At 47.3% G+C, this 12,036-nt stretch overlaps 1 protein-coding gene across 2 annotated transcripts in view; it reads left to right on the top strand.

Moving 5' to 3' along the window:
• DNAH10 (dynein axonemal heavy chain 10) overlaps positions 1-12,036 on the top strand; it is a 149,779-nt gene that overhangs the window by 102,813 nt on the left and 34,930 nt on the right. For both annotated transcript variants that reach the window (XM_081252370.1, XM_081252371.1), the window contains 5 exons: positions 228-395; positions 931-1,119; positions 5,873-6,044; positions 10,110-10,313; positions 11,148-11,228. In XM_081252370.1, coding sequence (XP_081108496.1) covers positions 228-395; positions 931-1,119; positions 5,873-6,044; positions 10,110-10,313; positions 11,148-11,228 — 814 coding nt within the window. The remainder of the gene's footprint in view (positions 1-227; positions 396-930; positions 1,120-5,872; positions 6,045-10,109; positions 10,314-11,147; positions 11,229-12,036) is intronic.

Below are 12,036 nucleotides of genomic sequence, written 5' to 3'. Positions count from 1 at the left end.
AAGTCAACAGGTAAAGTAGGGTGGATTATTATTAATAATAAATAATAATAATAATAATTAATAATAATTAATAATAATAATAATTAATTAAGAGGATTATTGCAGCCAATGGGGAAAAATCGAATGCAGATTACTTCAGCTAATCCTAGCACACACTCTCTTTCTGACAAGCGTTAGCACGTCTATGGTGTTGAGTTTGGCTTCCTGAAGTCGTCTTGTATTATCAGGTCGAAGAGCACATAGGCAACTTGGTCACGGTACATTTCAACGATGATGCGGAGGTGGTGATGAGGGACCCCATCCTGTTTGGAGACTTCCGGATGGCCCTGCACGAAGAGGAAACGCGCGTTTATGAAGACATTCAGGACTACGAGGCAGCCAAGGCTTTGTTCCAGGTGCGGACAGGGCTCACCTCTTCCGGGAGCGCGTTGCGTGGGTGCCCAGGAGGTGGAGCTAGGAAGAACGCCCACGCCTCTGTCTCTCGGTTCAGGATGTGGGCTCGTGTCTGATCCAGTGGTGTCCGTGTCCAGTGGTGCATGGGAATGGTCTGATGAATTTGTTCAACACACAGACCCCTGGGGCCCATCTTTGTGCGTTTCCCTTCATCAAGCCCATGAAGGGTGCCAGGGTTCCGATGCACAGCCAGCTTTGGGAACCACTTATCTGACCCCCTAATATTCATCTTCATCTTAATTCACGAGTCGAACCTTGTAACCAGCATTGGCTTGCTGCTGGCCAGTCACAGACCAGCAGGTCGAAATCTTGATCGTAAAAGCTAGTCTCTTAAACCTGAATGATGGAATAATTTCAACAATTATAGACATTCAGAAAAATCTCTCCTCTGTTCTTGATCACTCTGGCACAAAAGGAGAGAGTCTGTCTCTTGAAAGCCAGTGATTCTTAAAGAAATTTTTTTTTTCTAAAATTCAGGAAATTCTTGAAGAGTATAATGAAAGCTACACCAAAATGAGCTTGGTTCTCTTTGACGATGCTTTGGAGCACCTGACCCGTGTGCACCGCATCATTCGACTGGACCGTGGCCACGCCCTGCTGGTTGGGGTCGGGGGCTCCGGGAAGCAGTCTCTGGCCAGGCTGGCTGCCTTCACAGCTGGCTATGAGGTGAGCCGACCCCCAGAAATGGGTTTGGTATGCCAATTTCCACAGTTAGTAATTCCTGCAAATATTTGAGCTATCTATAACAGATCATAACACCATGTTTTCATAGAGTATAAAGTGTTTTTGTTGGGGGGGGTTGATATTATTTTAGCTGAATATTTGAAGCATCTAACTATTGTATTGTATTTGGAATGAAGAATGTGTCAAATCAAGTTCAAAAGTCAAATACGAGCAAATCCTGTGACCTGTGACCTGTGCTCGTGTAGAGGGGGGGTTGCCCTAAACCTCCATGGACCCAGTGTTGAGGGTCGGCAATGTATCAGCACAACCAGCATGCATGGTTCTGGGACATTCTTAGAATCTTTAAAAAAAAGTTTTATTGAGATACATTTCACAGACCATACAGTTCATCCACTTAAGGTGTACAATTCAATAGTTTTTAAAAATGTGTTCAAAAGGTTGTGAAACCATTACCACATTCAATTTTAGAACATTTTCATCATCCCAAGAAGAAATCCCAAGCCCTTTAGCTGTTGCCCTCTATCTTCCTGTCCTTCCAACCCCCCCAGCCCTAAGAAACCACTAATCTACTTTCTGTCTCTCTCGACTTTCCTATTCTGGATTTTCATGCAAATAGAATCAGAGCATGTGGTCTTTTGTGACAGCTTCTTGCGCTTAGCATAATGTTTTCAGGCTTCATCCATGTATCAGTGTTTCATTCTGTTTTGTGGCTGAACCATGTTCCCTGTGTGGTAGACCACATTTCGTTTATCCATTCATCTATTGACAGTCATTTGGGTTATTTCCACCTTTTGGCTATTATGAACTACACTGCTCTAAGCATTCATGTACAAGATTCTGTGTGGACATATGTTTTCATTTCTCTTGGGTGGATACCTAAGAGCAGAGTTGCTGGGTCATAACGGCGATTCTCTGTTGACTCATTTGAGAAACTGCCAGATGGTTTTCCAAAGGGGCCTCACCATTTTATATCCCCCCAGCACTGTATGAAGGGTCCTGTTTCTCCACACCGTCCTTAGGCTCTTACAGATAGTCCTGCAGTGCCCACAGGTTAACTCGCCAGCCGGGCCCATCACCGTGGAGACGTGCACCGTGCAATGAGTATCAATTTTGAAGAGGAGTCGTCTCCACAACTCACCCTCCCACACTGTCCTTAGTTCTCTGGTATCCGATCCTGTTCATTACTAGGGTCTTGCATTATCCTCAATGTCTCTGTTTTTGCTGAAAACTAGCCCCAGGTGCCTTGACTGCCCCCCCATGCCCCCCGGCGTGCCTGCTCTTCCTGGGCAGAACAGGGTCGTTATTCAGCCTCAGCCATTACCAGGCACTCAGCTACCCCTGATGCATACCCTGGATCCCTTCGATCCATCCTCTCGGAGGGGATACCTCTTGTTGGGTTTCCGTAATCCTTCTACTAGCATTAGAAGGTGTTCTTTCACACAAACTGTCTTATTCGTCTTCTCATGTCTTCTGGAATCAGATTGAACTCTACATCATTATCATCATCACAGAGTGATCACTGTTGTTATGGGATCACTGGTCTCTATATACACGTAATATGTCCGCATTGCAGCTATTCAGAAAATGCAGAAACATCTAAAGAAAATAAAGATCATCTGTAATCTCATCACCTAAGGATTACCACTGTTGCTTCCTAGTAACATTTTGGTGCACATCCTTCCAGAATTTTCCTATGAGTCTACAAATATATTAACTTATTACTAGCAATGGGTTAATGTTATATGTAACTTTTTCTTAAGAGGGTCTTGTAAAATTTTATTTTCCAATTATATTTTTCAGAGTATAAAAATAATGTATACCTTTTCCATTTTACATGTCAACATCCCTTGTCATTTGACATCTTTCAGAATCCAAATTTGATGAATGTGTAGTACAATATTTTAATTAAAAATTCTTCTTTAGTTGGACATTTAGAAATATTACAATTTTGCAATATTATATAATTAACATCTATATGGAACTTTTGTAATCTGTTTTTTTTCCATTTAAATCTAGATCACTGACATCTTTTAAAGTCAATAGCTATATGTTTGCATTTTCCTTTGAAACACTGCACAACGTTCCCTTGTGTAGATATGCCACACATAAGCCTCTCTGTTGGTGGACGTTTAGCCTTTTCCTTGTTTTGTTATTATAAACAGTGCAGTGATGAACATTCTTGTTCTTTGCACACCGATCAGTTTTTGCCATGCAAACATCTTCTTTTGAAATTGGGAAACTGGAGGGTTTTAAGGGTATATGTTTTTAAAAGACTTTTGATCCGTGGCACCAGATTTCACATTAGAAAGGTTGGACCTGAATTCATGGTGGAGTTTGCCTCCTTGAATCAGGAGTAAAAAGGGCCTAGGGAATTCCCTGGCAGTCCAGTGGTTAGGACTCAGCGCTTTCACTGCTGGGGTGTGGGTTTGATCCCTGGTCAGGGAACTAAGATCCCGCAAGCCTCACGGTGTGGCAAAAAAAAAAAAAAAAAAAGCCTGGAGATGGAGGACCAGAGGAGAAGCAAAGAATTTTTAATTTTATCCATAAGTTTGTTAAAAATAGTTTTGAAGCAAATATGACTTTTGGGTTTTTAGCAAATGTTAAAGATGGGTGGGGGGTACAGTGTCATTCTATTATTCACTGTATTTGGTTTGTTTTTAAAAATGTCTTCATTAACAACCAATCAGTCCCACGACAAAGGATTAAACTGATTTATGCTACCAGCAATGTCCTTTTCTCCCTACTCTGCCAATACCAGGTATTGTCATTCTGATATCTGCCAGGGTTATAGGTGAAAACTATTATAGTTCAAATGAGAATTTATTTCTTTAATTAATAGTGCAGTTTGAATATCTTTTTATACGTTCATTAGATATTTGTCTTTTCCCTTTCGTGAGTTGCCTCTTTATATGCTTATTGATTTGTGAGAACTCTTTATACAGAAGAGCAGTCACGGTTAATTCAATGAATCTAGCTTGCAGTATTTCACACAAATTAACCTTTTGTTGAAAGTATTTCTAAACTAACTTGGTTGATGTACCTTTAAAATTAGATAAAATATGTAATCAAAATCATCCATTATTCAAATGTAATTGTTCTACTATTGTTTCCTACATTTTTCTGTAGGATATAATGTTACCCTCTGGGCAAGTTGACTTTTCTGTTGATTATTCCAGTAAAACTGATGCATTTTTGAGACTCCCTTGGTGGTCCAGTGGTTAAGACTGCGCTTCCACTGCAGGGGGCACAGGTTCGATCCCTGGTTGGGGAGCTAAAGTCCCACATGCCATGGTGCACGGCCAAAAAAACAAAACCAAGAACAAAACAAACAAACAAAAATGGATGCATTTTCCTTTGGGGTAGTGCTTGTGCATCGTGGGCTCGAAGAATGGTGGAGAGGATGTCGGAGGGAAGAGGAGGAGGAGTGGGCTGTGTTGGGCCGTCCCTGTGTCCTGGGAAGTGGAGGGGCAGTTGGGTAGGGGGACCAGAGAGAGCTGTCTATGCCAGGGGTGCCAGGACCTGTTGAGGGGGCGAGTGAAAGCTACAGTCGGGGAGGATGAACGGGGTCTGCAGGCGGCAGGTAGCACTGGAGACCTGATTATATGTGGCTGAGGGGCTTCCATGGTGCCCTGGGTTTGTGCCTGTGACTGTGTGAGAGGGTGTGTGGGTGTCCACGTGTGTGTAACCGTGTGTGAATGTGTGTGAGGGGCTTTGAGTGTGAAAGTGGGTGAGCAACTGTGTGTGTGCCCACGAACATGGAAGTGTGTCGACTGTGTTTGAGAGTGACTGTGAGTGTGAACGTGTGTGGGTATGAAAGTGAGTGAGTGCCTGTGAGTGTGAAAGAGGCTCTGTGTGTGTGTGTGTGTGTGAGAGAGAGAGAGAGACTAGAGGCAGAGGGGAGGGAGGAAATGGGGGATCTTTCTGTTTCCATAAATCCGAGCTTTTTCTAAACCGTTGGGCGCAGTTAAACTTCCACACGTGTGAGCCGGAAGTGCTTGAACAGGAAAGACTTGGCTTACGTTTGTGTCCTTATCTCCATTTTTATCTCTTTTGTGTGTCATAGGATTTTTTAATTTAAGATTTTATAAATTGCTTCTTATTAGGTTTTTTTTTACACATCTTCCCCCAATTTATCTCATTTTAAATGAGTTCACACAGTGGCTGTACCCACACCCATTTCCTCTGTTGCTTGGCTCATCCCCTGCCTTCCCTCCCTCCCAGTAACTCAAATGACTCTTTTGTTTTTTTGGCCACCCCATGTGGCTTGCAGGATCTTAGTTCCCCAACCAGGGATGGAACCCGGGCCATGGCGGTGGAAGCGCCAGGTCCTAACCACTGGACCGCCAGGGAATTCCCATCAAATGACTCATTTTAATGACTGAGGGTGTCCTTTGCATTACCCCCACTCCTCTTTTTGCAGCCCTATTCATAATCCGTCCGGACAGGCCTTGTTCCCTGCATAAGCGCTCACCTTGCACATGTGTGCGCCCGCACAGAATGTCCACCGTGGTTTGTCTGACAAAAAGGGATGTCAGTTTTCTGTGTCCTGCATTTCTCACTCAACTGTATTTTGTGAAAATGGCCCAGGTCATCCAGATTTGCTGTCGCTGGTCCCTCTTTGATGGTGGCTCAGCCCGAGCTGTGCTGCCTGGAGCTGTCCTCTCCCTCTGCACTTACCTGGAGACCCTCCCTAGGGCCGGTGGTCTCACAAGGATGCTGTGCTCCGTGTTGGCAGGTGTTTGAGATCCTTCTGAGCCGCGGCTACTCTGAGAACAATTTCCGGGAAGATCTGAAGAACCTTTACCTGAAACTTGGCATTGAGAACAAGATGATGATCTTCCTGTTCACGGACGCCCACGTGGCCGAGGAGGGTTTCCTGGAGCTCATCAACAACATGCTCACCTCAGGTACCAGGACGCTGGTCTTGCACGGGGTTTGCTGGTCTCCGCTGCTCAGCTTTCAGCGGAGGCCGTCCGATAAGCGTTACCTTTTTAAATCACTTCCTACATGCAGAGGAGGCATCATTCAGGCTCTCACAGGTGGGTAGGCGCATCACAGGCCAAGGGTACAGTGCGTACGGCGGGAGCGTGGTGAGCTGGTGGACGGGATGCAAACCAGGTGAAGGGGCCACACCGCGCAGGGCCTTGTGAGCCATTTAAAGGAGATTAGGTTTTTTTTTTTTTTTTGCTGTACACGGGCCTCTCACTGTCGTGGCCTCTCCCGTTGCGGAGCACAGGCTCCGGACGCGCAGGCTCGGCGGCCATGGCTCATGGGCCCAGCCGCTCCGTGGCATGTGGGATCTTCCCGGACCAGGGCATGAACCCGTGTCCCCTACATCGGCAGGCGGACTCTCAACCACTGCGCCACCAGGGAAGCCCGAGATTAGATTTTATTCTGGGTACAGTGCTGTGGTACGGATTTACATTTTTTTTTATTTTTATTTTTTATTTTATTTTTGGCCATGCTGCATGGCATGTGGGATCTTAGTTCCCCAACCAGGGATTGAACCCACGCCCCCTGCCTTGGAAGCACGGAGTCTTGACCACTGGACTGCCAGGGAAGTCCCCAGATTTCCATTTTTAAAAGAGCCCTCTGGCTGCCCTGTGGGAACTAGATTAGAGATGCATTAGACCCCGAGAGGGCAGCCAGCTTGGAGCTGCTGCTCAGGTGCAGGTGAAACATGACGGCGATTTGGACGAGGGTGGGGCAGTGGGAACGGAGAGAACTGGTGGATTCTCGAGATATTTTGGAGGTAGAGCCAATGGGACTTGGATGGACCAGACGAAGTGAGGAAGAGAGTGTCAGGCATGATTCTCGGGTTCCTGGCTTGAGTGGGTGATGAGTGGTTCCATTCACCAGGAAGGGAAGACCAGATCGGGCCTGTGTCACGTGGGGCTTGTGGAGTCCACGACACCTACAGGCTGTTAGGTAGTGTGTTTGTTTTCGAGGGCTGCTGTAACAGAGAACCACAAAAGGGGTGGCTTAGACAGCAAACGTCTATTGTCTCACGGTTCTGGAGGCCAGGAGTCCGAGATCAGGTCATCGGCAGGGCTGGTTCCTTCTGAGGGCTTTGAGGGAGTATCTGTCCCACGCTTCTCTCCTGGCTTCTGGTAGTTTGCTGCCAATCTTTGACAGTCTTTGCCTCGTAGAGGCATCACCCCGATCTCTGTCTTCGTGTTCTCTTGTTGTTCTCCCTGTGTCTTTCTCTTTGTCCAAATATCCACCTTTTAGAAGGACACCAGTCATGCTGGATTAGGACCTACCTTAATGACTTCATTTTAACTTGATTACTTCTGTAAAGACCCTATTTCCAAGGATAGATGAGTCTGATGCTCAGAAGAGGGGCCTCGGGTGGAGATGTCAGTTTCAGAGCCACTGGCCTGTAGTTTGTAAAACCTTGGGGATGGATGGAATCATCCCGGGGGAGACAGTGAGAAGCAAAGCGAGTCCAGGACTGAATTCAAAGAGGAAGAATGAACCAGAGCAAGAGAACGCAGAGGAGAACCAGGAGCAGATTCCTCTTTATATCTTGTAGTCCGCATAGCTGTGATTTATTACAGCAACAGGCCATACAGCACGATCGGCAAAGGGAAAGGCACGTGAGGTAAAGTCTGGGGGAACCAGGCACAGGCTTCCAGAGCCCCCTCCCTGGGGTGTCGCACAGGATACACTCAATCCCCCAGCAAGGAGTTGTGACAACATGTGTGAAGTATCCTCAACCAGGGACACCCAGCAGAGACTCAGCACTCAGGCTGTTCACTGGGGGCTGGTCAGGTAGGCACCTTCTGCCTGGCACATACCAAATTCCAGATTCCCAGAGGGAAAGCAGGTAGTCAGCATAAACCGCAGTTTGTACACACAGCTGAGGTGTGGGAAGCCCCTCTGATTGGTGAATGGTGGAAGGAACCCTCGTGGAGTCTAAGTTCCCAGGAGCCAGCCAAGGGCCAACACCGTAAACAGGCTTTTGTAAGGGGAGCAGCCTCGGACCTGCTGTGTTAGCTCTTTTCTCAGGGAACCCATCTGATATTTAATAAAAATGTTTTATACTAATTTGAAATGGTACAAATAGTGAACAACAAAAAAAGAAAAAAACCAACAAAACCCCCAAAGCCCAACTAGCCAGACTCTGGCTGTTCCTCGTCCTGAGGGGGCTCTCCCCTGCCCGTCTCCACGTATTTAGTTATTCCATAACTCTCATCAGGTCTAAACCTTGGAGTGTGTCGACTCTTAGCCCCTCCCACATTTGCGAATGCTTTTTTGTCTCTAAAGCCTGTCCCTTCCCTTGTGTCCCCTTTACCATCTAAGCCAGACCCTCGTCGTGTCTGACCTTGACTTTTTGCAGACATCTCCATATTGCTCTTCCTCCTAAGATACCACTCTCTGCGCATTGCACTCGTGTTTTCTTTGCTCCGGGTCTCCGTGGACTGACTTGTCCTGTCTCTGCAGCCTGGCCGCCTTTCTCTTCTCATTTTCCAGGTGTACTCTTTGCATCCTGCCTCTGCATCTTTCCCATGCCTGGCGCACTCTCTCTCTCTCCGTCTCTTTATCAGCCTCCATGGTTGCAAGTGACAGGAGCTCAACCCAAACAAGCTTACGTAAAATTAGGGAGAAATGAAGGAGATGGTATTGATTCTTGGAACTGAAAAAGTCCAGGTTGGATTCAGGTGCTCAAATGATATCATCAGGAACTGGTCTCTCCCTCACTCTTGGCCTTACTGTTTTTCTTTTATTTGCATTCTTGGGTTTTTCCCAAAGTAGTTTTTAAAAATGGCACTAGAAGCTGCAGACTTGCATCCTCCTTTCTTAGCCCAGTGGATGAGCGTTTCTCTTTCCCAGGAGTTGTGGCCAAAGTGCCTAGCAGGGCTCTCATTGGCTGGCTCAGATCACACGCCCATCCCTGAGCCAATGACTTTGGCCGGGGTCATGCAGGGTTCTGATTGGTCAGGGCTGGGGTAGTGTCATGACTACCCAAAACCACATGCAGACTTAGAATGGATGAGAAGTGATTCTCCAAAGGAAAAGAGAGACCTATGACAAGAAAGGGGGGAATGCATGGGGGCTGGGGGCAAAAACAACAGAACTCCACTTTCAAGTCCAGCACCAAGGAAACTTTCCCCCCAGTTTTAGCTCTAGTGCCTTGCAGGGTCACCCTCCTCAAGAAGCCTCCTCGACGGTGCCAGTTTCCTGTCTCCTGAATGCCTGGGGCACCTACTGTCTAGGCTATTGATGTGGCATTTAGCACACGTGTCCTTGGGTTGGCAGCGGACTTTTCATACATGGGTCACAAACTTGTAATCCGGGATGTAAATGTCAGCCCTGTTCTCTATCTGTAAACCCCACTGCAGGGCTCGGGGTGTATTTTCTGTGAAGACTGAGTAGAGTCCAGTGGGTCCATTTACTAGTACCCCAAAGGGTCGGGGGCAAATAGCTCTGAAGCTCTTATGCTTTGCTGCAGAATGAAGGCTTTGCCTCTCCTCCTTGGCACTGATGACACTAGGGGTGGGATCACTCTTTGTTGTGGAGGCTGTCCTGGGTATTATGGGGTGTTTAGTAGCATCCCTGGCCTCCAAATGCCATTAGTACCACCCCCCGCGACAGACACACACAGCAACACACACACACACACACACACACACACACACACATTGGGACAACCAAAAATGCCTTCAGACATTGCCAAATGTCCCTTGGGAAGGGCAGAGTTGTCCCCAGTTGAGAACCCCTGCTCTGATGCTCACGATAACCCGCCCAGGTAAGCAGGAGGCATTTGTTATTTCCATTTCACAGATGAGGAGACTGAGGCTCAAAGGGATTTACACACACGGCAAGTGAGCCTTGGGTCTCAGGGTTGGGACCCAGGCCCTGCTCCCTGGACTCGGCATCTGCTGCGTCTGCTGTGCTTCTTGCCGTTTCAGTGCCTCGAAACATAATAACCCTGGAACTTAAACCCAATCCTGGCCTTTGTTTTCTAGGAATCGTGCCCGCGCTTTTCCCAGATGAGGAGAAGGAGTCTATCCTCAGTCAGATTGGACAAGAGGCTTTGAAGCAAGGGATGGGCCCGGCCAAGGAGTCCATGTGGCAGTACTTCGTGAACAAGAGTGCAAATAACCTGCACATCGTCCTGGGCATGTCGCCAGTGGGGGACACCCTGAGGACCCGCTGCAGAAATTTCCCAGGTGCCCTTGAGCAGAGCCTGCAAATCCATTTTCCCCCTTCAGCAGGGCACGTGCCTTAGGGAGGGAATGACATATGAGGTTCCACCAGCAAAGTGACCCATGCCATGGTCATTAGGTTGAAATGTGGGCCCTGCCATGTCGGATGAGCCCCAAGCGGTCCCTCACGTCTGCCAACAGGCTCTCGTGTTGTCGCTGGATGGCTGTTATCCTTCTGATACGAGGAAATGCTCACGGTCCCAGGTGCAAGGCCCATAGCGAGTGCAGTGTAGCTCTCCACGCCCTTCCATCTGGGAAAATTCTGGCAGCCTCATGGAAGGTGCAGTACCTGCCCCTAGAACAGAGGGAGACCGTTTTGCTCCCCCAGGGGACATTTGTCAATGCCTGGAGACATTTTTGGTTGTCACAGCTCTGGAGGGGGGGGCGGCCACGTTTCCAACTGGTATCTAGTTGATAGAGGCCAGGGGACTGCCAAACATCCCACAGTGCACAGACAGCCCCACCAGACAGGATTATCCGGCCAAGTGTCGATAGTGCCGAGGTTGAGAAACCCTGCTTTTGATCATTATTTTTGTTTATTTACTTATTTTTTAAAGTTTTTGGCCGGGCTGCGTGGCATGTGGGATCTTAGTTCCCCGACCAGGGGTCGAGCCCGCGCCCCCTGCATTGGAAGTGCAGAGTCCTAACCACTGGACCGCCAGGGAAGTCCCTTGATCATTATTTTTGGACCCGCCCAGCTCGTTCACCAATGTGTTGGGTACCAAAGATGGTATCCATGTTCTCGAGCATCTCGGAGTTGCAGGGCGATCATCTCTTTTGTTTCTCTTTCTTTTCAAGGTCTAGTAAATAACACTGGTATTGACTGGTTCATGCCCTGGCCTTCCCAAGCTCTGCATGCAGTGGCTAAGTCATTTTTAGGTAAGTGACAGCTAATGTGGGGACCATGTTAACAGTATAACAAAGCAAATTGTTATCCTTTTTCTGACTCTGAATTTTGGTACAGTAGATTCTGTCACCATTAACCCCCATGGCCGTGAATGGTGTTTTAGTTTGTTAGTGTGTTTTGATTTATGTTGCGTTTTAGTCCAAAGAGATTTCGGGGGATTTACAAGGACAACATGGGATAAAAATTGATTAGGTATCATCCAAAGTAGGGGTCAGCAAACCCTGGCCTGAAGGCCAAATTCAGCCCACCGCTCGTCTTGGTAAATGCAGTTTTATTGGAACACATGTAATAAACATACTGTCTATGGCTGCTTTTATGCTACAACCACAAAGCTGAGTAATTGCCACAGAGACTGTATGGCCCACACAGCCTAAATATTTACTGTTTGGCTCTTTACAGAAAAAGTGTGCTGACCCCTGACCCCAAGGAGGCCTGAAGGACCTTTCAGTAAACTGATTATCCATCAGTGCTGATTTTTTAAATTATTAATTAATTAATTAATTAATGTATTATTATTATTTTTTGCGGTACACGGGCCTCTCACCGTTGTGGCCTCTCCCGTTGCGGAGCACAGGCTCCGGACGCACAGGCTCAGCGGCCATGGCTCACAGGCCCAGCCGCTCCGTGGCATGTGGGATCTTCCCGGACTTGGGCACGAACCCGTGTCCCCTGCATCGGCAGGCGGACTCTCAACCACTGCGCCACCAGGGAAGCCCCATCAGTGCTGATTTTGCTCTACAGTTTCCAAGCCCTAAGGCCTTGATTATTAATTTTAATCTT

The sequence above is a fragment of the Mesoplodon bidens genome (genome assembly GCF_964165515.1).
Source record: "Mesoplodon bidens genome assembly, chromosome: 13".
Taxonomy (NCBI): domain Eukaryota; kingdom Metazoa; phylum Chordata; class Mammalia; order Artiodactyla; family Ziphiidae; genus Mesoplodon; species Mesoplodon bidens.
This window is presented reverse-complemented; position numbering and strand designations above follow the sequence as displayed.